Source organism: Mus pahari, chromosome 4 (genome assembly GCF_900095145.1).
Source record: "Mus pahari chromosome 4, PAHARI_EIJ_v1.1, whole genome shotgun sequence".
In the NCBI taxonomy this organism is placed as follows: Eukaryota; Metazoa; Chordata; class Mammalia; order Rodentia; family Muridae; genus Mus; species Mus pahari.
In genome coordinates this window covers 47,948,932-47,976,426 of record NC_034593.1, presented here as the reverse complement: position 1 = coordinate 47,976,426, position 27,495 = coordinate 47,948,932, and the positions used below count along the sequence as shown (strand labels likewise).

The following is a 27,495-nucleotide window of genomic DNA, read 5'->3' as shown; positions in this document are numbered from 1 at the left end:
CAACAACAATATGAACTAACCAGTACCCCCTGAGCTCGTGTCTCTAGCTGCATATGTAGCAGAAGATGGCCTAGTCGGCCATCATTGGGAAGAGAAGCACCTTGGTCATGTAAACTTTATATGACGCAGGACAGGGGAAGGCCAGGGCCAAATAGTGGAAGTGGGTGGGGAGGGGAACAGGGGCGGGGGGGGGGAATAGGGAACTTTTGGGATAGCATTTGAAATGTAAATAAAGAAAATAATAATAATAAAAAAGAATTTCAGTCTTCACAGAGCCTGTGCTGTCCTAGAGCCTCTGTGTATGAGTTTGTTGAATCTAAGGTGCTAATGAGCAAATCCTAACATTTCTAACTCCAATGCTCTAAGAAGAGAAATCACCTAAATCAATTAATTGCCTTTCTTGTAATATAATTAAAGCCTGGCTTTAGCCAAAAGTATTGTCAGCTATAGCAACAGAAATGAACTTGCCCCAGATTGTTTTAATGATCAGAGATGTCAAATGAATAGAAACAAGGAGAAGCCAGAATTACACCTGAGAATCAGCAGAGAGGGGAGTCTCCTGCCATGACAACCGTAGGAGCTGTGACTTGGAACCCATCTCTGGTCACTAGAATCACAGGTCACTAACCATCACTTCCCCCTGTGGGTGCAGGACTCCTACTCTGGTGTAACTACCACCAGAGGGAGATTTTTCTAGTGGCCCCTGCACCACCACCACCCAACTCTTGGCAAAGTCTAAGCCATGAGCTCTCAGCCTAGCTCTTATGTGGTGAGAGGGAGAAAGGTCCCACTTGGCACTGAGTCTCAAGAAGTTGAGTTTTAGTAGGAGGGCAAAACTCCCCCCCCCAAAAAAAAACAGATGTCAGTTACAGCAACTCTGACATAGCTGTCCTTCTGTCACATGTCCCGCCCAAGCCAGCTAACTTGCTCAGGAAGAAGAATATGGCTGCTCATTTATGGGGGACCATGGGTATGGGGGCCATCTTGGTTGTCCAAGGCCATCACAATCAAAATTGTATTAGGATTTCTTTCACATGTACTGTGAAACATACACAAAAGCACGGCATTCAAATTATATATGTATGGCATGTCTGTCTTTTTGGCCAAAGGATAAGCATTTTAGGGCACGTGTTTGTCTCTTTGGATCTTACATCCTTAATTCCTGGAGCATAGCAGATGCTCCTAAAATACCTCTCAGATTTAGTAAAACTCATAGACCAGCAATTTGTCTGTAACATCAGACGCCATAAAATTTTCCATGCTTTGTAGAATATCATGATATAAGGCACAACAACAAAAGCATATTGACACATCATAAAATTGTTATGATCTATAATTTTCTTAGAGTTATTTTCTCAAACACTTTCAGAGAGCACCAATTTCTAAAATCGTGGCAGGTGGAATGAGAAAATTACTTGAAGACTGAAAGGAGGGATCTGGAGAGAGGAGGTAGGGGTGGGGAAGTATAAAAAAGGGGGGGACAGAGTTGGAGAGCAGCAGGAGATATAAGATGCTCACAATCTAGAGGAATATTAGTGAATGGACAGAGGAACTTTGAATGTTGCTTTAATGATAGCAAGGAAGAAAAAATGAATTTTTCAAGGCTTTCATTTTATGCATAAGAGTGTTTTGTTTGCATGAATGTATATATATATATATATATATATATATATATATATATATATATATATACTATATGTGTGCAGTTTTCACAGAGGCTAGAAGAGAGGGTATCAGATGCCCTAGAATTACAGATGTAGGTACAGGGAACTGAACCCAGGTCTTTTGTGAGAACAGACAGTGCTCTTAACCACTGAATCATTTCTCCAGCCTGAGGTAATATTTCTAAGCATGTACTATATTCTGACCTCTAGCTAAGAACAACTTACACTGGTACCATTTTGCACATGTATGCCTTAAACATTTTTGGCAACAATTTCATAAAGCAGATGCTATTCTCTTCACTGTATAGATCAAGGCTCCAAGAGTTTATATAGTTGAGTTGTATCACCATCACACACATTGTAAGTGTCAGTGTCGGGATTTCACGATTCTTCATTATTCTAAATTCCACACATTTTCAACACCCACTTCTCCCTTGATAAGACTGAATTGGGTGAAGGGGTTAGCTTTCACCAGAAGCCATGTCTCCAGAGGCTGCTGGCAAATCTCCTTCCGGTGCTACCTTGTCACTATCTGAAGGCAGTTCCTGTAAGTAAACTGGACATTTAACCTTTCCTAGATATTTGTCATGAAATAAAAGAAGAGCAACATATCAGCCAACTATCCAGTTCTTCACTGCCTTAGGAGGCATTACAGGAGTTTTATATCATTTAAAATAGGAGGTATAATTATTAATCCATTCTAAGTCAAAGAAAGGGGGTAAGGAAGAGTTATGCACCATTGTTGAATATACAAGGGTCCCCAAATACACTGGGATGTGTTCTCTATACCATAGAGAATCCCCTTTTCCCCTTGGGTAGTGTTAGTAAGTTGACTCTGATAATGACCTAATGACCTAACATCATGAGAGTCTACCTGATGTCAAATGTCTTAGCCTCAAAAGCAAAGAGATTAGTCAATAATTAACCATCTATAAAGACTGAGTGGTCTTGCTCCAAAGTATATGTACATCTAGTACCTATGTATGTGTGCCTGGGGGATGTCTGAAGTTCTAGTTAAGAATTTAAAACACTTGTGAGGCTATGCCAGTGCCTGCAAATACAGAAGTGGATGCTCACAGTCACCTATAGGATGGAACACAGGGCCCCCCAATGGAGGATCTAGAGAAAGTACCCAAGGAGCTGAAGGGGTCTGCAACCCTATAGGTAGAACAACAATATGAACTAACCAGCACCCCCAGAGCTCGTGTCTCTAGCTGCATATGTAGCAGAAGATGGCCTAGTCAGCCATCATTGGGAAGAGAGGCCCCTTGGTCTTGTAAACTTTATATGCCCCAGTACAGGGGAACACCAGGGCCAAGAAGTGGGAGTGGGTGGGTAGGGGAGCAGGGCAGGGGGAGGGTATAGGGGACATTTGGGATAGCATTTGAAATGTAAATGAAGAAAATATCTAATAAAAAATAAAAAAAAATAATTTAAAACACTGTCTTACTACACTGGAGAGAAGCCCTCCTCCTAAGAGAAGAGAAAAAGAAACAAAGAGGAGGTGAAGATGGCTGGAGCCTGGGATCATCCATTTGCCTACAGGCTGAGGGCCACAAAGGGAGCCAGGATCTAGGAGAAAGGCAGGCAGCAACTCTCTTAGAGCTTCTGAAAGGGATGACATGACATTTTGATGTTTCCCATCTAAAGTCATTCTGCCACTTCTTAAGTGACCACTTGTTATACAAACCTCAGGAAACTATAATGCTAACACAATTTGGGGGTGTGTAAATGAAAGCTTTATAAAATGGGCATCAAAGAAAAATAAGGAAAGTGCCCTACCTCGTCACCAAAAGTAAAAGAGAGAAAAGAAGCCAGCTTATGCCAATCTAGACAAAAAGCTCCAGGAGGCCGACAATCCTCTTCCTTCTTGCTCTGAAATCCATGGGTCCTCGGCAGGGTGCTCAATGGAGACTCTGAACTAGAAATGCATGGAAGGTGGAAGCAGACTATGGAGCTGTGGCTAGAGATCTTATACAGAGATGTTTGAGGACAACTGTCCTGAAGGCTGACAGACTTAACTCTCCTCTTTGAGTCCTGAGAGTTTCCCAAGTACTGTGTAAGAAAAGCCAGCTGTCTCATGACAAGATTTTTGATGGCATAGAGGACTTGTCTTTAGATGGGAAAACATTCCTCTATATACCAACATAATGTAATGGATATTACTGCTCAGAAGGAGGAGAGGTGAAATTGCAAAATAGAATTTACAGAACAGTTAGTGAGCAGGAGACTGTTCTAGTCTGCTTTGCAAAACCTGGGGAGAAAGGGGGTTGACATATAGGTTACAGTCCACACTGAAGGAAAGTTGGGGTAGGAACTCAAACAAGACCCTGGAGGCCAAAACTGAAGCAGAAACCAGGAGGGAGCATTGGTTACTGAATTGCTCCTAAGGGCTTGCTCAGCCTGCCTTCTTAGACAGCCAAGTGTCACCTAATCAGGGCTAATGCTCCCCACAGTGGGCTGGGTCCTCTCACATCAATAACTAAGCAAGAAACTGTCCCCATAGACGTGCACATAGGCAAATCTGATGGAGGCATTTTCTCAGTCAAGGTTCCTTTCTTTGGGTTACTCTGGTCTGTGCCACAATGACAAAGAAAGCAACAAGCATAGCAGTAGATGATGTAACCAAATTCATGGAAGTGGTAAATGAGCAAACAGTTGAGGTTTACCAACCAGGCGCTTGGGATGCTGTAGCAGAAAGATCATCATTTTGGGGTGGGCTTGGGCTACCCGGTGGGTCCCAGACCAGAGTAGGTTATCGAGTGAGACCTTATCTCAAAATCAAGCAAACAAACAAAATAGGTGAGCTCTGGAATACAAATGTTGGAAGAGAAATGTCTTTGAACTCGCTGCCTTGACAGCAGAGCTCATTCAACCCTCCTACGTTTTTATTTTATTTTAAATGAGATGGAGTCTCAGATAGACAAGGCTACCCTGGTCCTGGCTCCATAGCTAAAGATGGCCTTGAACTCTGGCTCCACCTTTAGAGTGCTGGGAGTACACGTATGTGCCACCATGCTGTGTTTATGTGGTGCTAGGAGTGGACTCCAGAGTCTCTCTAGCTATGGGAGTGCTCCACCAACTGAGCTCCATGTTCAGTTCCACCTTCCGCATCTTAAGTGAGGCACACGCATATCCATATAGAAAAGACTCACATGCCCAGGACAAGCAGAACAGAGACAGCACAGCCTTTATCACAGTGATGCCTCGGAGTTAGGCCCCATGCCTGTCTCTACCTGGAAAACCAATAAACATGGACAGAAACAGTGTGATCCAGGAGCTGGGCACTGGTGAACAAGGAGCTGTTGTGGAGATGTAGGCAGCCCAGGGCTCTGTTGATTCACGGTCAAGCCAAAAAGTGTGTGTGTGTGTGGGGGGGGGTGTCCTCCGGGTGAAAATCCATCAACAAAAAGTAACCAACACGTCCAACATGTCCCAGAGCGCAGTGCTTCAGACCATATAGACCAGGGAGCCAACTGGGTCTTTGAATGAATAAAAAAGAACCCAAGACACCAAAGAAATCAAGCTTCTCATCTCCCCAACGCATCTAAACAAACCCAGGCAGAGAAGGCTCCCTCCATCGTTCCTTTATATGATTGTGACATTTATCCGTGTAGACTTTAATGATTATCTGTGTGACTGGCAGTCATAAAAACCATGGTCCTATTCATTCATTAGATGGTTTCTCAGAGGACTGAGAGGGCGGGAAGGAGAAAGACTGAATGGGGGAGGGAGCTGAGGTGAAATTCGTCATAGAATGTGATGTCCCTTTCAGCTCGCCCTTTTGGAGTGGAGGCTGCACAGGACTCATAAAGACATAAGAAGGGAAACTTTGACAGGAGGGGAATGCTTTCCCCTGCTCCTAGGGAAAAAAAACAAAACTGAAGCCCACCACATATCACCACAAAAGTTCAGCACACCACACCTGCCTTCCCCAGATGGGGCTCCCCGCGCAAACGCCTCCTCCTCCTCCTCCAACCAGGGTGTAAGCTCCTCCCTCGTCAGAACGCGGTGCTGTCCTAGCTCCAGAGCGCCTGGGCTGCCTGGCGGCAGGGAGTGGGCCCAGCTCTCTGCCATTGGTCGCATGGCCCCGGAGGGCGGAGGGACAGCGCAGAGCCCAGCGCAGTCTGCTGGGTGCCCACTCCCATTGCGCTCGCCGCTCGTGCGCTCTGCTCGCGCTCCGCGCCCCCGCGAGGTGCATTCCCTAGGATCGTCGTGGAGCGCACGTCGTCAAGACAGGGCCGCCGCCCCACCCCAGCGCCGGGAGTCCAGATCGGCACATCAGTGAGCACGAGAGTGGGGAACTAAAACGAACCAGTCACAAAGCAATGGCAGTGGGCTGGTCCCTAGAGGGGGCCTCCGGACGCCCCGCCTAGGGTGGCAGTGGGGTTCCTTATCTTTGGGATGCTTCATCCCGACTCTCCTGGGACTACTTGAGATTTGGCTCCTTGCTGTGGAACGCCTCCCGAATCTTTTCTTTTCTTAGCTGAACGCATCCTTAAGGTCCCGAAGCAGGCCCCGGCAGCCCAGCTCTCGGGGTCTCAGGGAGACTGGGCCAGCTAACTACAGCTGGATCCACCAGGGGCCCGGTAGCCAATGTCCTTGGCCCTGGGATGACCCGCCTGGTTCCTGAGCTCAGGGAGTCAGGAAAGTCTGCCCTCCAATCCGCGCTGCTGCAAAGGTTGATTCCTCTGCGGGCAGTTTACACTTTGTAATATGTTTCTGATGCCTTTTGTGTGAGGTTTGAGGTGTATGAGAGTATTTCTTTATTTCTAGGGTCATCTGTTCCTTCCTGGGGAGTCGCCACACACACCTTGACGGCTGGCATTTCTCTGTCCTGTATTCCCTTGAGTCTTCTCGCCTGGCTGCAAATTCGGATAAGTTCTTCCCGCTGAACTCTTGGGTTCCCCAACGGAGCTTTCTTAGCTCCCCCCAAAACCGGGTAAGCAACTCCCGCTCAACCCTTTGCTTTCCCGGGGTGTGAGATGCGAGACTGCCTGCAGTCCTGCACCTCCCAGGCTAGAGGGAAGTGCGAGCATTATGAGCAAATGTTTGAGTTCTCATTTAAGACCGAAGAATAAGCAACGCTCCCTCCTCCTGAGAGCAGAGAGCCACATTCATTCGCAGAAACGTCTTGAAGACCAGGTTTGTGGACTGTGCCTGTGTGCCTTGTGTGGTCAGGTGTCTGGTCCTGTGGGCTTCCCGAGGTTTAGTGTCAGGGACTCCGGGGACTAGGTCTGTTTCTTAATGTCCTCCGTTTTCTCTGCTAACTTGTTTTCCTGGGAAGAATGTTCTGTTGAAACACTTCAATTCAGTAGGTCTTGTCTCACAGTGCTATGCTTAGAGGAAGGTCAAAGCTATCCGGTTGGACATGGCTCCCAATGCAGGAACCAGAGCAGGTGAATGGACAACTGAGGTCCACCCAGAAACCAGTCCTAAGGATGTTTGCTTTAGGATACTTTTCAGTTTCTATTCCTCTGATTCACTGTTCAGACAACAGGAAAGAGGCAAGATTGTTGAGTCTTTTCCTAAAATATTTGCTTTTTTTTTTCTGCCATCCTACTGCCCAAAACACTGTCCTTAAAACTGTATTAAAATCTTATTTAATTGTCCTAGCTGGCCAACTATATCATAACTAATATTACTTTATGATTGAGTGTACAGACATGTCTTTAAATACTGGTCTGTTACTGAATGTGCTTCATTTTTGCTGGAGAGACTTCTTGGCCCAGCCCCAACATACATACATACACACATTATCAAGAACAAATCAAGATGCTTGTAAGTGAAGTTGTCCTGTGATGGCATTGTAACCCGAATACCTTGAAATGCTGGGCAAAGTGGAGATGGAGAAAGACCAGCCCACTCCAGTAATATTCTGGGGCCTCTACACTCCGGGAAGTGAGTAGAGTATTCCACTTTGTGTTTTGAGTTAGAGGGGGTGCTTACTTCTCACCTTTATTTCCCCTGTAAAAAGCAAAGTTCTTTGAAAACCAGCTCAGAGCACATTCATGACTGCCACTGAAGAAGCAGGTAAGATGGGCTCTGTTCTCCTTTGCCTCGGTCAGTTGGGCTTACCAGATTTGACTGGATGTTTGTATGTCACGAGTGGATCTGATGTTAAGAGATAGCAACTGTGCTATTGTGCCTGGCACCAGCAGATTTGTCTGCAAGCTTTCTGAATCCCTCTTCCTGTCTTCCTTTATCTTACGTATCGAGGCAGATATAGGAAGGAGGAGGTGATTGGTCACCATGATTAATTGTGTGTGTAAGTCACTTAGTAACCTTGGAGTTATCATTCATTCTAAGAGTGAAACATGAACCCATGCCAAGTAAAATCCTCTCATCTGGCCTCAGTTTCCAGTAGGATCAGTCTGGAATTCACTTGATGGTAGTTCTAGACTTGATCTTCTCCCTGAAGTTATATTTTAACATTCCTATTTTATATAGTGATTTTTACATTTAACTTATTATCAGGAAGAAATGACAAGAGCAGACCATGTTGTATTATTACATTTCTATACTAATACAAGCTGTCATAGGCCAAACTTTGTTTTCTTGTATCCTTGTTCATAGTGAAAGATAAAAGAAAATTACAAAGCCATTTGGCTAGTTCCTAGACTAGAAAATCCAACGTAGATGCTCAAGCTGTGAATGCATGAACAGCAGGACTCCTTTTAGACAATCTGTGAGTGTGAAGGACCTAACAGGCTTAGGTGAATGAGGTTCTGGGCAAGCACATATGGCTTGTCCTTGATTTAAGTTCATGAGGTCTATCTGGCCATTCACTGGATGGCATGACGCAGAGCCAAAGTCTTTGATCCCGAGCTCTGGTTCTGATGTTGGAGATGTGACCCTAGGGTGTAGCATTCTGAAGCCAGTTGTCCCCTGATATCAGAATTCCTTCTTCAGGAGTTCCCTAGGGATGTGACCATGCACTTTGAATCCGGTTTATCATTTAGAAGAGTTTGGCATGGAGAAGCATGAGAAAGAAAGAGAGACTGATTCCTAGCAGCCAAGAAACCACATCCACATTAACTGCACCTCTGGTTAGAAATTGTACAACCCAGCCACAAACAGTCTGAGTATAGAAGAGCTCTGAATTCTTATCAGCAATTGAACCTGTCATTAACAGATCCAAGTTCTTAACTGTTAAATTCCCCTCTATTGTCTTGTGTTAAGACAGAAAGTCAGTTCAAACTAAATTGTGTACTGCAGGCCTCCTTGATTGATACTTATATTATTGTAGACAGTAATGAAAGCCGCTGATAAATGTCAGCCTATAATAATTATTAAAGGGGTCATTCAAGAAGGTAACAGACTAAATTTAACTCCCGGTGGGAAACAAAGGGAAATGTGGCTAAATTCAGAAACATGGGATGATGCCCACATCAGAACACTAACTGCGACACTCACATTGTGAGCTACACCCTTCCATTTCTTCCTTAACTATTCTCAATGATTAATCAGGCAAAGTCTCAAGTTTCTTAGTCACCAGTGAGGAGCAGGATTAATTCTGAGGATGTATGTGTAGATCTCACTCTGTATCTCAAAGCTTAATTTTATTGCTACAAATAAACTCTTTATAAAACATAGGGGAAGTCTATGCATATTCTAAGTACTTGCCATTCCGAGTAACAGTGATTTTATACAGGATCATTCATTCACTCAGAAAAAATTCTTTTGCTTGTAAAAATAGAATATAGTCTGTCTCTCCAGGAAGCTTCAAGTTTTCCTTATTTCATTCTTTCATTTATGCAACTGTCTAGCAAATACTCCTCAGTCGTGTGCGGGTATGCTCTGTGATGGCCTGTGGATAGGAGGGAAGGCAAGCTATTGGTCCCTTTATCCAAGGACTCACAGTCCGTCAAAGCGCACACACATGTAGATATAACTGGAATACTGAAATGTATAAATGCGTATGGAGAGAATGCAGAACATAGTTTGAGAATACAGAGCAGGGAGCCAGAAATTTGCATAGAGAAAGTAGGTGGGAATTATGAGATTAAACATAAGCACTGAAAATTTAACTGGGAAGTTTTGAGCAGTTTGGTATAATCAGAACATCATTCTTAGATGTAATGGGCGGGGTGGGGGGGAGTATACTGCATAAGTGACCTATGATTACATAGTAAAGAATATATAATATGAAACAAATCAGTCTTTTACAATTTTTAGTCAAGATGGTGTATAAAATGTATGCACAAGAAAGTAACCTTTTCCCAGACACCTCACAGTAGACACATAGGAACTCACAGACACTGTGGCTGCATGCACAAGGCCTGCACAAGCGTAAGCCAGACAAAATGCTAGTGCAAAGGTGGAAAGTGGGCACAGAGTCCCACCCTAGCTAAAAGTGTTTGCAGACTATAGTCACTGGGAGAGGGAAACTCAGATTTTTTCAGTGGAGTGACACTGGGTATATAATCAGCCATGCTCCAGGCAGGGTGGGCCTTATGGCTGGGAACATTTAGCCAACACAAAACAAACTCTATGGTTTTTTATTTCATTTTTTTTTTAAAAGAGAAGGAACATGATGTTGGATGAACTGTGGGGGTAGATCTGGGAGATGGGAAATAATATAATAAAAATATACTGTATGAGATTACCAATGAGTAATTAAGATAGGAAAATAATTCATATGATTGTATGCACATATTGATAATATTTTATCTTTTCCTGTATGTAGTATATTATTAGTGACTGTTTACTGAATGAATATAGAAAATAATTGCTTTTCTGCACCAAACAATAGCCTTAACCCTAATTTGTATTATGGGCTATTTTTTTTAAACTTTAATCTACTTTTAATATCATTATTGTCTCTTACTCCAGAAACCATTTGTCCCTATTAAAGATTTTTCTTGTACTCTAGTAGTTCATCACATGGGTTATATTTTTGGCTCTATTTACTGGTAGATCATCATTCTAATTATTAATGAACAAATTCTTAGTGAACATATTACCCATACAATATATGTAACTGTCATCCAGAATTTGGTTTCTTAGCAGTCATGTTTTTGGAGACCCATCATAAAATCTGATGTCACAGTAGAGAGCAATGTTGTCTTAGTCGTCAGAAATGGATTATGTGGCAAGAGCAAAGCTCACAATGAGTGTTTATCCACTGTTAGTGTTAAATGCCAATGGCATCAACAAGGGTAAAGGCAGCCACTGTTGCTCTTACAGTCACTGTCACAGAGAAAAGGGGCGTGGCAGCTCTTCCTCGGGTCACATGTTTCCTGTAATGACAGGTGTCACAATTTCTACATTTCTTCAGCCTCAAACAAGTGATATGGTGACCACTATAAATTCAGACAAGGTGGGAAGACTACCATAGACACAGAAAGAGGGGAGGACTGGAGCCTTTCCTCACCGGTGATTCGAGATCTCGAAGGATCTCTCCCCCACTCTCAGCCTCCTGAAGAAAAGAAATATGATGAACATAGGACACACATAGTAAACACATAGGGATGTGGACACTGATTCCAGGCCTGCCTCTAAGTTCATGGGTGACTTGTAACACCTGCTTATAAAAGGAAAGTTAATAATAACTACCTTTAAGAGTCATAAAGACAAAGAGACACAAGGGAACTGTCCTCCCTCAGAACTAGTACATCTTGCTCCCCAGCAACAACTTCTCCCCTAGCACCCAGGTAGTGCTGCCTTCTTTCCCATTGCTTTGTCTAGCCCACTTTCTCCCAGAGACACCCAGGGTTTCCCTCCCTGTTCCATCATGCTCTGCAGTCTGCCCTTCTATGCACCACCACCACCCCCTGCCTCTTTCCTCTATTTCACAGAATTCTTCTGCATGGTATACTGTATCCCTGCAGGTCAGCCCACAGCATTGAAGCAAGAAAGAACAAAAGAACAGGTAATTATGGCTCAATGCGTCTCTGGCCAAGACCATTTCTTTCTGGGAATGAGTAAGGCAATGAGCCTGTAGAAAAGATCACTCTTTATTTCCTCTCTCAAACCATATTTGTTTATATCTTAGAAGAATATATAACTATTTTGCATAGGTCACTTATACAGCAGTCTGTTTTCTACAAATAATTTTCGGTTATTTTTCAATTTTGCCTCCTTAGATGTCGAAGTTGAAGTATGTTCTTGGGGGAACTGAGCCAACGCTTGTTTTTTACTTCCATATTGCATTGGCAGAGTCTGGTCTTGGGTTATTATCTAAAATGACAACAAGCTGCTGAGGGCTTAATTTCCTCCCACACTCTATAGATAGCCTGATGTATCATTTTGTTCAGGATTACAAGGAATATGTTGATATTTTCTTTGTAAGCAAGACTTCTGAGCTCATGAGAGAGAGGGGGACAGAGACAGAGAGAGACAGAAAGACAGAGATAGAGAATATGGGCAAGTTCTACTACTCTGTGCTCACACGAAGGATGAGCAGGAACTCAGAAGTCTATTGTGAGAACACACTTTTCTAGTGAAGAATTAGCATCCTCTATTCCCCACCTTTCTGCTCTAGGTAGCAATCCAGGCAAAAGAATATCCATCTCATTGTAGGGATGATGGCATTTATAATTTACATCTCGAATCCAACTTGTCTAGTCTGCATCATTTCAGGGTACCTTTCTGCACCTTTGCATAATCAGTGGTGACTGGAAAGCACACTTCTCAAATCAATACACCCAAGTATCTAATTTACAGCTATATCTGGAGTTGACTAGACTCCATTTATTAATCATTTACTAGCCCCTAGTTTCAAAGAATTCTGACCCTGGGCTGCAGAGACATTGTAGGGGTGATGCTTGCTCTCCTACCACACTGGAGAATTTGCCCAAACCTGGATGATCCAGGAGATGGTTACTGGATAGGGTCTGTGAGAAGCCTGAGTGCTTTGATTTGTAAACCTTGCTGTTTGCAGCCTGTGTGTTTTCTTTCGCTGCCTAGGTAACGGTTCTATTTCTGCCTAGCTTCTCTACTACTGCTACTTCCTAGGTCTCTGAACCTGGACTTTAGTAGCTATTGTGGGCTTCCCACAAGCTTCTTAAAGTCCACCTGCTCTGTAGGACTAGGATGTTTTCACAGCGCCACCTTTGCCTGGGTATTTAAGCTATAGGACTTTAAATACTGTAGGTGCCTCTGAAGACAACAGATGATAGCAGGGACATACCTGGATTATCTGATACAGAGGGCTCACGGACATTCAATTTGGTGGATAGTAACGACAGTGGACTCATGATTAAGACTCACTGGTTCCTGGACAGGATTCTCTTTACTCAGGGCCATCCTGCAATTGCTCACGGCAGGCACCAGTGCAGTAAGTAGGGACATTGTGAGCTGGTGGTAGCAGCAGAGAACTGAGCTTTTGATGTTCACTGAAACACCCTGCTCCCATCTGTGTATCTCTTTTGAAGCTTCTCGCATTTGGGCTGAATTTCAGCTTGTTTCCTAAGCATTTTTTTTTCTTGAAATCTTTCAAAAAGTCATGAAAACTTGCAAGAGTCCTGATAGTGAACACCCATATGTCAGATTAGAGAAACTAGTATTTTTTTTTTTAGGCACTGACACATTTGATCTATTATATTTCTATGCATGAGAACATGCATTCACTCTTGTGTTACTTGAAGATTACCTGATAATATGGCTAGCTATTTCAACATAATAGTTCCTAAGAATACTTTCTTATACTACATTTGGGACTACTGATAAATTCTAACATGTATTCTTTATTCAAATTCCTCAGTTTGAGCCATCTCATATCTTTAGTTCAGGCTGGCCTTGAACCTATAACCCTCCTGCCCAAGTCTAAATAGTGTGGGGATTACAGATGTCTTCCACTATCTTGCATCTTTATAATAATGCTTTTTAAAATTTTTAATTTATCTAAAATCCATTAAGAATTCTGCATTACATTAAGGGTAATAACTGTTGAGATCTGGGTCTTTCTTTTTACTCAGTATTCAGATGGAATAAATCATGTCATATGACTAAAACTGAATGCTTCCAAAAACTTAGCTGGTACAAGCTGGCAATTACTAAGCATTATTCTTCTTAAATGCCCATTTTTTTCCACAAAAAGCTTCATCACACTTTGAGTGTCATCCACAGAGGGCTGGAAGAATGAGGGAAATCATTTGGCAAAATTTATCTGATCGTGTTACACTAAATACTTGGCTAATATCCAGATAACATGTGCAATTTATATAATATATAATCAACTAAGTTCTACTTGTAGCTACTTTACAAGAGATGATGATTCATTAACTCAAGTAAATGTTAGATCTAAGTTTTAAGTGCATTAAGTCAAAGAATCTGTGAGCTTGGATCTCTGTTGAGAAGTGCAAGATACACCATATTTGTACACCCTTGTGGTGCTGTAATACTCTGTCTGAGGCTTCACTTTAAACAAATGCAGAAATGTATTTATAAATGGAAATGAGCATTAAAAATAAAATGGAATGGAAAGGAATGATCCTGGTAAACGCTTTTGTTAACGCTAAAGCTCTCTGTAGACAAGCTGTATTGTCACCTGTCTTTCAGTTTGTGCTTATGCATGTAATGTGATGGATCAGTTATGACTTTTAGTCTGTAGGGTAATGTTATAAGCAAAACTAGAGAACTAGATGTATTTGATAATTTGAATCCCTTCTCTGTGCCTCAATTATCAAGATATTTTAAATAGCATAAATTTGGAGTCTTGGTTAGAATAAATGAACTGTTCAGTAGCCATACATTCTGTATCCTGGAAACACACACACACACACACACACTCAAATAACAACACACATTTTAAAGGACCACACACAAACAGAAAGGTATTCATTAAATATCTTACCTGGGATGTACATGAGAGAAATATAGGGATATGGGATGCAAGGAGATCAAGATCACAATAAGCTATGGATTAAAGTGTGTGTGTGTGTGTGTGTGTGTGTGTGTGTGTGTGTGTGTGTGTGTAGTGTGCCTGTGTGTGTGAAGAGTATGTGTATGAAGAGCATACCTGTGTATGTGTGTGTGAAGAATATGCCTGTGTGTGTGAAGACTGTGCCTGTGTGTGTGAAGAGCATGTGTGTATAGTGTGTGTGTGTGTGTGTGTGTGTGTGTATGAAGAGCATGCCTATGTGTGTGAAGAGTGTGTGTATAGTGTGCCTATGTGTGTGTGAAGAGGGTGTGTATAAAGAGTATGCCTGTGAATGTGTGAAGAGGGTGTGTATAAAGAGTGTGCCTGTGTGTGTGTGTGTGAAGAGTGTGTGTATAGTGTGCCTGTGTGTGCGTGCGAAGAGCATGTCTGTGAGTATATGAAGAGTGTGCCTGTGTGTTAGGAGGGAGCTAGTGATAGACACTATGAAGGAAAGGTGGCATGGAAGGGAATGAGCTATGACAACCCCATGCTCCTGTTCTCAGCATCCTGCAACTGCCCCCCCCTTAGGAATCTGTATAGATTTAGGGTAGATCCCATCAGCCACTGTAGAACTTACTCTCCAAGCTCTTCCTTTTTCCCCTAGAGCAGTCTAGGGGACACAAAAGCTCTAAAGTTGAAGGATATCTAGCATTGGTGTGTAAAGAATTTAAAAAGTATTTCAATCTCAGAGACTTAAGACAATTACAAACTTTATGAGAACATTTTTTTTTCTAGATGTTGTACTGGACAAGGAAATATTCAAAGCATAACTTCAAAGGAAAAACATATGTTGAGTAGAAATTATCTTATAGCGTGATTACCTGCACAAGAATCACACAGGTAGGGGAGGTGATGTCCGGGCCCAAGCTCTTACTGAGGAGCTATTGGGGGATGATAGCAGCTGAGAGAGGAGCACTCATTCTTTTTGGAGGATGTGGCCACTGGTGGGTTTCCCATGATGCAGTGGGTGGCCTTACACTCACACACTAATTAATTGGACTTAATGGGTCATCAAAAGAATAAAAGAAGTTGTGAAATTGGGAGGGGACATGTTGGTGGAGATATGGGGGGAGGTGGGGGAAAGATGGAGGCAGAAATGATTTTATATATATATATATATATATATATATATATATATATATATATATATATGAGAAATTCTCAAGGAATAGAAATTACTATAAAATTATTTTAACTGAGAAGGGACAGAACAACCTCATTCCACTCCTACCACAGCATGGCTTAATGTGAATTCTTAAAAACACATTCAGAGCCAGGCATTGGTGGCTCACGCCTTTAATCCCAGCACTTGGGAGGCAGAGGCAGCCTGGTCTACAGAGTGAGTTCCAGGACAGCTAAGGCTATACAGAGAAATTCTCTCTTGAAAAAAACCAAACCAAAACAAAAACACACACACACATTCAGACTTTATAAAGGTATGTAAGACATTTGTATACTAATACTATGGTTTAAATAATCGTAGCAACTTTGAGGATAATTTTTTTTTTCTGAACACACCTCTAAAACCTGAAATTGCTCAGAGGTGGGTGTGAGAAGAAAACAGAAGAGAAACACCTCATTAAAATGGTGGTAGCATCTTGAAAGGCGATCTTGGCTTCGACAGTCCTTCTCTCCCAGGTTTGTTACAGCTTTGCCTGTGACCAAGTCATTACCTCTCCTTTAGCTTTTTCTGCAAATGCTCCCTTTAGCTGTGACCTTTCTTCCCACTCCCTGAAGCGACTTCCATCACTCTGCTGTTTCCTAACCAGTCCTTGTTCCATTTGACCTTGAAGACATTGCTTTTTCTCATTTGGTGTGGTCCAGGCACTGTGAGCGAGGCGGACCCACTTACAAGTGAGGAGATTTTTCTTCTTGATCTTTTCTCAAACACATGAAAGAATCATAAAAACGCCATACCTGAGATAACCTTGGGGGAGGGTGCTTATTTTTTAATCTAAGCAGTTGCCTATTTAAATCGCCCATCTGTCTTATTGCAAAACTCTAGTATTTGGAAATAATTATTCTTGCCAAGGCAGTGATTTAGATAGAAAATCTTTTCATGGAGCATAAATAAACTAAAAATTTATTAAGAGTAATAGTTTCATCCTCTCCCTTAAAACGTTGTTATATAAATGCAGAGGACTTATACTCAGATAGTTTTTAAGAATATGTAAGATAGAAATTAAACAATACTCCCTTTATAACACTTTCATGCTTTTATAACATCTCTGATTCCATTCTGCTTGCATATCAAAAAGTATATTTTTTATTTTATATCTTAAATGAATAATTGAATTTCTAAAGTATTTGGGATAAAATCCATTGTCTAACAAAGCATTATTGATCTTATTATTAGCTTTTAATACTATTTTTATTCTTTTAAAGTGTGTGTCTTTGTGAGTATTTGCACATGAGTACAGCCTTGAGGAAGCCAGAAATGTCAGATGCCCTGGAAATGGAGTTACAGACAATTGCGAGTCACATGACATGGGTGCTGGGAACCAAACTCAGCTCCTCAGCAAGAGCAGTGTATGCGCTTAACCACTGAGCCATCTCTCCAGACTCCACATTTATTTGCTTGTCTTTTCTTTCTTTCTTTCTTTCTTTCTTTCTTTCTTTCTTTCTTTCTTTCTTTCTTTCTTTCATTTCTGAGTAACTGTCTTGATTCCTAAAATGCCTTCAGTAGATAGAGATTTGGTTGAAAGGGATACACTGAAGCTAGATTGGATCCAGAGTTGCCCTAGAACTAATTTGAAAAATAAATCACTGACCCAAAGCTTTCCCATTGTCTTTGCAAAAGTACAATGGGAAGTTTTGTGATCACTCATTTGAGAAAGCAGAGGACTGGGTATTTTAATTTTTCCATTGTACCCTATCCAGTAGGAACCCATGACTTCAGTGCACTGTGCAGAATTCCCAATCTCTTCCCATAGGGTGTCCCTTTAGGTCACTGGTTCCCAACCTTCTTATGCTGCAACCCTTTAATACAGTTCCTCATGTCATGGTGACCCTCCCAACCATACATTTTTGTTTCTGTTTCATAACTGTAATTTTAATACTGTTGTGAATATCTTGTAATTTAAATACAAGATATTCATAACATTTTTGGAGACAGAGGTTTGCCAAAGAGGTTGCAACCTGTAGGTTGAGAACCATTGATATAACTCAATGGCTGATAGTCCCTAGATGCAGTCTATTTCTTTAGCTGGGTTTTGATTCTTATTGGACAGATACATTGAATCATGAGGAAAGTTCATGCAGAATTTTACACACATACTGTTCTGATAAGTAAGAACACTTCTCAAATGGGAAAGCATGTGGATCGCTGAATCAGCTTTGAGTAAGCACAGCTCATTACATCAAAGTAAAGTTTACTTTGATGACTGCAAGCCTAGGTCTGTGTTTGCCACTGAATGCAAATAAGGATTTTCATTTAGAGAGAGTGGTGGGGAGAATGATGGTCAGCGCCAACCCCTCCCTCAATCTCATAGGACCTAAAGAACAAGGGGCAGAGAAAGCATTTCAAGAGAAGGTAATTAAAAAAGGATGGAGGAATGGCTGGAAGCCACGGTCATATAAAATACATCCTTTTTTTTTTTTTTTTTTCCTAAAAAGCTGAAGACAGCTTTACTCAGATGGAGTAAAATCTCTTCTAGATCCTGGTTGTTCCTAATGTCCTGCAGAGAAGGATAACTGATACATCACCTGAAACCATCAACTGTTACAGTATCAAATTTTACATCTCTCTGTGTGTGTGTGTGTGTGTGTGTGTGTGTGTGTGTGTGTGTGAGAGAGAGAGAGAGAGAGAGAGAGAGAGAGAGAGAGAGAGAGAGAGAGAGAGAGAGAGAGAGAGAGAGAGAGAGAGAGAGAATGCTGCTCACATGAGAATCTTATCTCACAGTTCTAAACTGCTAATGCCCTGGAAGGTTCAGCTTTTTGGTATCGTGCAGCAGGACTCAGTACTGATGAAATGTTGACTTGACTTTGTTGATCATAATAGCTGAGTCACTAAGGAATGAGTGCAAGGATACAAAGTAGCTTGTCCCTGTTTTCTACAAGAAAACTTTAAATACCTCTTATCCACATTGAAATCCCAGTGGCAGCCTCAGAGCCCTGCGTCCCTGTGCCACACTGGAAGCTGACCCGCAAGCTGAATTTCATAAATCCCTGCGTTAGAATTCAGGGCACATCCAGTCTCAGCTCACGTACCACCTCTCCTCCACAGAGCCCCGGATGTGTGGTGCGGGAGAACTCTGAGAGGGGGGCTGGCCGAAGCTTCTTTTCGCAAGGGATGTAGGGATGAAGGCGCACAGTACAGTTCAGCTCTTCCGAATCTTCTCAATCTCCACGGGCATGGAGGTGTACGCCAGCTCTCGGGAGCTAAGACAGGGGGATTGTTCATTCAAAGCCAACCCAGGCAGTATATAGTGAGACACTATCTCAAAAGATAAAGGAAAAAAGTGAATTTACAACCTTTACAACCACCTCATGGGAAGAAAAAGTATCCACTGTCTAAGAGGCTTGGCATGGTCCCATGTAAGTAAGCATCTTGTCTTGTATGTGCTGTCCTGCCTCCCCACCCCCATACCACTGGGCTGGTGGAGAGAGATAGACTGCTCCAACTTGCTCACTTTAGTAGCCTTTGCTATGTTTCTTCCCAAGACAAAACTTTATCCAAGAAACAAAGAAAGAATTGGTTGACCATGAACCATCTTATTCTCCCCTCTCTTCGTTTTTGTTTTTTGTTTTTTGTTTTGTTTTGTTTTTTTAAAAAAAAGTCTGTTATTTGAGAATGATACATGGAGGGACCCATGGCTCCAGCCTCATATGTAGCAGAGGATGGCCTTGTCGGACATCAGTGAGAGGAGAGGCCCTAGGTCCCGAGAAGGCTTGATGCTCCAGTGTAGGGGAATGCCAGAACAGGGAAGCAGGAGTGGGTGGGTTAGTGAGCAGGAGGAAGGGGGATAAGAAAAGGAGTTTTCAGAGGGGAGACCAGGAAAGAGGATAGCATTTGAAATGTAAATAAAGAAAATATCTAATTTAAAAAGAAAAAGAAAACAGAAAAAAATCAAAATCTGCATGAATGTAAGTATGACCTAAGTATGACTTGAGGTGAGAGGCCACTGTTACTGCCCCAAGACAGGTCAAGGTTATACATTTAAGAAGAAGTCACTTTCTTCTTTGCCTTGGCCTCACCTTTGAGGAAGAGCCAGGAAGTGCCCTTCTGAAAACTCTCCTGGACTCCGTTTCTACGGTGACACCTGTCAGGACATTAAACAGGGCTGAGTTTGCTTACTGCCAGCTTTATTACTCACCACTGGATAAAGCGTTTGCCAGGGAGAACGAGGATTCTTTAGTTTAAAAAAAAAAATTCAATAGGGAAATGAGAACTGATGTAACCAAATTAAAAGCATCTCCAACGTTGCATATTCTCAATTGTGTCAGGGATGAACAATAGATCAAATTTGGGGTGCTGTCATTTTACATTAAGAAGCAATCTGGAAATGGTACTCAGTTTGTAATACTAGGAAGACAGCTTTCAAAGCAGAAGATGTTTCACTGTAAAATTGAAGAAAGACACAGACTTTTCTGTTTTATTCTTCACCACAATCCAAAGGCCACCTGGGAGACCGGGTGTTTTACCCACAGCTTCTTGGTGTTTTCTCTAAGCTGTTCTATAGACAGCTGAAACTTCAGGACAGTTTCTGAAAGGAAAGACTTTTATTATAACAGCACTTCTAGACAATTACCAGCCTTGCCACTGGCATCCTGGTACTGCAGTAGTGTTCCTGTGCTTCCAGCCACTGCATTAGAAAACTATACTAATTTCAGTGGCAGAAAAAGGCAGCTTGAGGAAAACCAGCTGATTCTGGCTAAACCCGTGACCTTATGTCAGACCTGAGATCCTCAGAGACCGCAAAGCATCACAGTCTTTCTGGGCCTGTGGGCGGAACTTCCCACTTACCAGTATTTTACCTAGGACTGACACTCACTCTCTCTCTCTCTCTCTCTCTCTCTCTCTCTCTCTCTCTCTCTCTCTCTCNCNCNNNNCTCCCTCCCTCCCTCCCTCCCACTTCCTTCCTCTCTCCATCCCTAGCTCCCTCTCACCCTTCCTCCCTTCATCCCTCCCTCCCTTCTCCGGGTACTTCTCTCTCACTGCGTAGCTATACACCCTGAGTATACATCAGCGTCTTTGCAGCCCAGTTTTGCTGTAAAGTGGATCATCCCTACCCTATCTGCCCTGGAAAGTGTTTCGAGGCATAGAAGATGCTCAGTCACTACCTTCTTTGCTCATTTCAGAAGAGGAATGCAGTGCAGGCTTTCCTACCAGGACAACAGAAGAATGAAGAGCAGAAGCCTGAAGCTAGGACTCACCTTCTATCTATAACTCTTGTCCTTGTCAAATCTGCTGGCATCTACGCATGCCCTATTTCCTCAGCTACACTTTGGTTGCACTCAGACATCTGGTACTCTATCAGGCATCTATCCTAATTTTCTATTCTTTAATCATGCTGCCTCTGAGACCCCCTTCCTGTACCCCCAGAAATGAATGGCTGGGTCGTGGGAGAGCTGTGAAAAGGCTGGGGTTTTCAACATCAGCATGACACATCGGCACCCCCTATTCAGTTCCTTTCACCATTTTATTTCGTTAAGATTATCAGGAGCCTGGAAACGCCTAATAGAATTAAAATCACCAGGCAAAGCAGAGTGACGACTACTTATTTTTGGAACTAGTAAGACGTAGTTCCTAGCCCACTGTGAGGCGCTCACCAAGACTCATTTCTCTGTGTAAAACCTCTGGCAGGAACAGGGACCTTCATGAGGTGTCTCCTTTCTGGGGAATCATCAGTCTGGGCCACAGAAGCAAGTGTGGCCACTGGGCGTCGGTCTTATGTACATGTGTTTAGGGCTGAATGTTCGGAATTGGGTAGCTCAGGGTGCTCGGCCATGGATAAGACTTGTTCCTCTCTGTCTCAATAGCCATGGGTCCCCTGTATCTCTTCATCTGAGGTTGTGGCCCTATGAGATTTTCCCCACCCACGTTAGCAAGTCATTTGGTGTTGTCATTGTGTAACTTTCCTGTGTGCAGTTTCCCTGCCATATACAGAAGACAGCACCTCAGCGGACACCCTTGTCCTCTGCCTCTTTCTCGCAATCTTTCTGCAATGTTCCTGGGCCTTTGGTTCAGGGGTTTAACTGTAGAAGTGGCAACCATGACTGTGCACCCCATGGCCGCTTATCCTCTGAATTTTGAGCAGATCGTGGGTCTCTGTAGTAGCCTCCAACAGAAATATTCTTAAGGAAATGGTGTGCCTGTTTGCTTACATGCTAATGAAGCTCCTTATGTATTAATTCACTTTAGGGATTCCCTAAAGTCCCCTTCAGACATTCAATCAACTGCTAGGAATGTAACCACTATGATACTGAAAATTCCTTTTTTTTTTTTTTTTTTTTTTTCTGAAAGTCAGGGTTTGGGTGGATATGTAAGGAACAATGAGTAATTTAAGTCTCAGACTGGACTCTTTTGCCAGTAAACCCTGTATCTCTCCATCATTTGGAGGGAAGCCAACCCCTTCTAAGCTACGTATATACAAAAATGCTCAATATAATAAGTATATGAATTACCCTTAAAGAAGAAACACATGAGAATGGCCCACAATTGCATACTAATGAAATTTTATCAATAAATCAGAACATTAGACAAAAGGCACACACTAGGTCCTGTGTTGGTCGGGTGTGGGGTTGATTTTTGTGGAGGAGGGGCTTCTGGATCTGAAATCTGGGTTTCCACCTCAGAGCATCCACTTGGAGTGTCCACTAGAATCACAATGGGGCACAACAGATGTATATTTTTCTTTTTATTTTCTCTTTAGTTCCTTGGAGAAACCTGGCACCTACGATTCTGGAAAGGGAAAATCGAAGGTTGTTTTTATATCTCATTTATGCTGAAAGGACATAAATACTGTTTGTTTCTTGGGGAATTGTTTCATTCTATTCCTTCCCTGGTGGGTTTCATAATTAAGCCTCCCTGAAAGAAAAACTAAAAATGAGATTACAGATGTGTTATTTCCTGGCTAGTGCACTGAGCCCGTGCGTGTGTTATTGTTTCTGCAGTCTCCGTGGACAAGTGATCCCTGCTGTTGCTGCCTTTGTTTAAAAACCAAGACAGTTTGTTTTGCTGACATCCTAGCCTGTGATTGCTGCTGCTGCTGTCATGAGCGAGCAATGCCAGTTTCTCCACTCTTAAGCCCTGTGTGAAGCGCGGAGGCCAACGGACGCGGACCAAGGTTTGAGCGCGCCTGCTCACACCTCCCCTCTTCGTAGAGATGTCGGAGGCCGACTCATCATCTGGATTTGCCGGAAGTGTGGAGAATGGAACTTTCCTGGAGCTGTTTCCCACATCGCTGTCGACATCGGTGGACTCGTCCTCCGGCCACCTGTCCAACGTCTACATCTATGTCTCCATATTCCTCAGCCTCCTGGCTTTCCTGCTTCTGCTGCTGATCATTGCTCTCCAGAGGCTGAAGAACATCATCTCCTCCAGCTCCTCCTACCCAGAGTATCCTAGTGACGCTGGGAGTTCTTTCACCAACCTAGAAGTGTGTAGTATCTCCTCTCAGAGGTCGACGTTTTCAAACCTCTCATCCTGAAGGAAATAGCCCAAGTGAGAATGGCTTTGGTTTCTCCGTACTGAAAGATGGTCATGAAAGAAATGACCGTCAAGGCAGACCTGTTTTCCTCCTTCATTTTTAAATTTCTTTTCTCCTGAGATTATGCTTCATTTGTGATGAGAGGATGGTGGAAATGCAGGTAAACTTTGAGGCGTGGGATTCCACACAAAGTTCTTGGGTCACCTGGAGCCTGCCCAGCACTGTGTTGGACACCTCGGACTCAGACTGCAGGGGATGCTGGGAAGAGACACTTCCTCTCTGACTCTCTTACAAAAGACCTGGAACTGGAGACGAGCAGAAACTGGAAAGCCAAGTAGAGACTATTTAGAAGATATTTTCTGGATTTAAAAGATAAAGCAGAGACAGAGTTGGGGGGAGGAGTGTCAGGGAGAGGGAGAAGGAGAAGGAAAAGAGAGAGAAATTATATTTAACACGTAACATTTCCAAAAGGAGGTTAAAATTGGCGAAATGTTTTTATTTCATTTCACCTTAGCAAATGTCATGCATGATGAGCAGAAGTCACTTGGGACTGTTCCAGGGGCATCGAACGCTTCAGTGACACAAGGCAAGTGTGTCGTGAGGCAATTTTCCCTGCTTTCTGCTCCTGGGTTTCCTCCGAACTCATGTTGCACCCATAGCTCTCTAGCTATGGAATCCTTTGTGACGGTCGCTGTTGCTATTACTATGTGAAGCCCAGAAGAGGCACAATTCCATTTTAATTTCCTCACTATTGTTTCCATCTAGTAGGAATTAAATATAAAGACATATTCGTTGAGTTGCGTTTTATACAGTGATACTCTTAGCACTCATGTGCTCCTTCACTGAGTTTGCCTTTAAAGCTTTACTGCACAATAACATGGTCTCTAAGGTGTCAGTGTGTGCTCATGTGATTTCGCGAACCTTAGGGACAGTGTCGCTAATAGTCGTGTCATACTCCACGAACGGGGTCTGTCTCAGATGACTTGTTCATGTTGACATAATACTCTGGGTTTCTAAGCTGTGAATTTATGCTAAAAGCTGCAGACATTGCCATTGGGTAGCTGCAGATACTTCCGTGCTGCTGGGCGCTGCTATCCTGAGGCCACCCACAGACGTCCATGAGATGAGGCGCAGATGTGAGCACAAGGCTGTGCAGGGAATTGATCAGAACCAACGACAGCTTGTATGGATAAGAATTTAAAATCCATTTGTAAAATAAATGGTCCACAGACTGAACTCTGAGCTGGGTAACCTGAGTACTGCTGTACCAACATACAGGTCTTTCTTAGGCAAAGTAGTTATTGCCTGCTCACAAAATTTGATAATCTCAAACACTGTAATTCATACACATACACACACACACACACACACACACACACACACAGTGGATGGGTTGTGCAGTCAGGACTCCCTGGGGACTGGAATGGGAGAAAGAGTTAAACATTTTCTAGGCCCTGCCTGACATCCTAGACACACCAAGGGTTGAAACTGGTCAAGAAGATCAAAGGCTGCTTCCTTCGTTTTTCTCCACAATCAGATCAGGGCACACTTAGCTACCTACATTTCGAAAGTATCTACAGACACCATCAGACCAGTGCAGATGCTGCCCTACAAGGTATAGTGAAAATCTTGTGTCAGCTGTCACGTAACGTGTGACTTAATATATCCTAAAATCTTGGACTGGTGAAGTCCTGCAGTTTGGGTGGTTATTGCCATTCTCTGAGTATCTGTGGGCACATGTATGTGTGTAAGTATGTACATGCAATGTGTGCATAGACATGTGGGTGCGTGCACAGGTTTTCAGGGAGATGTTGTGGGACAGCTTTCAGGAATTCAGAAGTATCTGCAATGTCACTTCTGCTCTTCTGATTGTCACTTCTGCTCTTCTAATTATTTTGGTTCTGAGGTTATTTGGGTAAAGAGATTCTAACAAATAAAAGGAAAAACGTCCCGAATGACAAGTCAACCTGATCAGGTCCTGTCCTGCAGGGGTAACTTCATACTCTTTTCTCCTGGAATAGATTCAAAGACTTTAGACAGCAAAACTGCCTAAATCAAACTCACTTGCCTCTCTGCAGGTGCACTGCCTAGCTAGCCACATGATTCTTGTGCCTCAAGATAAACGGAGTAATTAGTAGCAGAACTCAATGGTGGAAAACAGGCATCACCACTAAGCATTGTATAACTTAGGAGGAATCTGTCTTGTGGAAAATGTTCAGAGAGACTGGAATACAGGTATACAAATAAAGAAGTGGAGTCTGTTGAAAGCCTGGCTTCTTGTTTTGTTCAGCAATTTATTCTCCTAGAGAAGACACTTTGCCTAAGAGTTCTAAGTTTATCTATAGAATCTATAGCTACATAATATCCAGATATTAAATGCCCATGGGGGTTGGAGAAATGGCTTGGTAGATAAGAGAACATACTGATTTTCCAGAGGATCAAAATTCAAGTCCCAGTACCAATATTGGATGAATCACAACCCCAGCTCCAGGGGATTTAACGCTATTTTTCTGACCCCCTTGGGCACTCACATACACATGGCAAACATATGCATATACATGTACATTTTATACAGTGTATCTGTGGAATGTGTGGACATGCTTTTATGCTTCACCACTGATCTAAAGAAGGATCAACAATGTGTAACCAGATGCCATCCTCTCTTCATGGCTGCAGGGACCACCTCCTGCCCCCCCATCCCCACCCCCATTGGCAGTGATTGACTCTCAGATTGGCCTAAGGAGAAGACTGACATCACAAGGGTGCTTAGAAATTTTAAAAGTTCCTACCAAATCAAGCATCTAAAACTCACAGGGGCTCCAGGTGCCAAGGAGGAGAAGAGGGAGGAGGCAGAGGCAGAGGAGGAAGAGAAAGAAGCCAGGAAGCTTTTTTTTCTCCACAAGCCCCAGGAATAAGGCATTATACGTGGCTCATATGTACTTGAGAAGAGAACTCTCCTCTATATCACTACCAACAACTGCAGTATCTCCTATCTGAGCGTTGGTCCACCTGCCACTCCCTCACAGACCCACAGCCGCCCCCTCTCTGCTGGACTATGGACTCCGGGCCACCTTCTAAACACAGGGAGATGCTGCTATTGTGATGGTTCAGAGGAAAAGACAGGTGAGCAAGGTCTGTCTCTCTCATTGTGCCCCTTGGCCCCTACAACTCCGCTTTCACAAGGCAAAGCTTGCGTAACAGACTAGAGGACTGAAGGGGGGGGGTGATGTACCTTGTCTACTAAGACACCCACAGACCCGACAATCAAACCTTCAAAGTCAAAGACAAGCACCAGTTTCTGGTGGTGCCCTTGCCTTGACATCAGCCTCCCATCTGTCACCAATGCTAGGGCTCACCTTCCTATTCTCCATTAACAAGGTCCCCTGGGGTCCAGCTCCATCAGTCTTTAGACAGCCTGAGTATCTAAGGGAGACTAAGACACCGCCTCGATTCTTAAGGTCCCTTACCTCAATTTAACCAAGCTTTCGATGGCAAATTGAATATGCTAATTTCCCTCCATGTATATCCCTTTCAGAACCATGCCCAAGCCACTAACACTTTGTGAAACGCTTCCTGCCAATACTGCTTTTTGTTCTGACTCTGGCCATTCTAACTGCAGAGACCTCATCAAACCAGCCGGAATGGAGCTTTTCTTTTTTTCTTAGCTGAAGTCCACACTGCATAAGCAGTGTGCCATCCTGAACACTATAAGAAAGGATTGGCAAGCATTTATCAAATACGAGAGTGCATCCCTCAGTGCAGGATACAGCAAACAGATATAGTTCCTGCACTCCCAAGACTCATGAGTGAGGGATGGGGGTACTCAGAGGAACATGGGGGGAAAAAAACCCTGGTGAGTGTAATTGAAGAGCACAGTCATGACAGGAAATGTCACCCTAAAGGGCATGTACTTGAAAAAATAGTTGAATGGCTTCTAAAAGTGTATTCTCTGAAAAGAGAAGAGAATACACGAAATCCCTGAAGTAGGGACAGCCTTGGCTCTTTCAAGCAGAATAATTAGTGCTGGGGCCTGAGATGTGGTGTTGGGAGGTGGGCAAGACAAGACAAGAGGGGCTTATGAGATACATAATGGAATTTATGTTTAAGAAAGATTACTCCAATTTCTTCTGGGAAAGAGACCAAAGATGGACAAAGAGTCCAATTCAGATGCATTCTGGGTGGGATACAGGAGTGGGTGGAGAGTTGTTCTGCCTGCTACAAATATCTGTTCATCTTCTAGCCATGGAGACAGACTTAGCTAAGACTGAGTTTATCACACAACCCATCCCTCCTCCACCACTTCTCTCTCTCTCTC

General features: G+C 43.0%; 1 protein-coding gene across 2 annotated transcripts; it reads left to right on the top strand.

Annotated features, from left to right (window-relative positions):
- Window positions 1–5,769: 5,769 nt before the first annotated feature.
- On the top strand, window positions 5,770–25,447 carry Sertm1 (serine rich and transmembrane domain containing 1). 2 transcript variants are annotated; one of them, XM_021196859.2, is made up of 3 exons: window positions 5,770–5,948; window positions 6,441–6,606; window positions 22,645–25,447. In XM_021196859.2, exon 3 carries the CDS (start codon window positions 22,857–22,859, stop codon window positions 23,178–23,180), a length of 324 nt encoding a protein of 107 aa, XP_021052518.1. In that variant the 5' UTR covers window positions 5,770–5,948; window positions 6,441–6,606; window positions 22,645–22,856; the 3' UTR covers window positions 23,181–25,447. The 2 variants fall into 2 exon arrangements, with proteins under 2 accessions (XP_021052518.1, XP_029393635.1); XM_029537775.1 differs by lacking the exon at window positions 5,770–5,948 and adding an exon at window positions 6,260–6,345 and having other exon boundaries at window positions 22,645–22,840.
- Window positions 25,448–27,495: the final 2,048 nt, after the last annotated feature.

Coding starts and splice junctions, on each gene's coding strand:
- Sertm1 (XM_029537775.1), top strand. CDS start 6,278: ATGACCCGCCTGGTTCCTGAGCTCAGGGAGTCAGGAAAGTCTGCCCTC. Junction 6,346..6,440: donor CAATCCGCGCTGCTGCAAAG/GTTGATTCCTCT, acceptor CTTTATTTCTAG/GGTCATCTGTTCCTTCCTGG. Junction 6,607..22,644: donor TTAGCTCCCCCCAAAACCGG/GTAAGCAACTCC, acceptor TTGTTTCTGCAG/TCTCCGTGGACAAGTGATCC.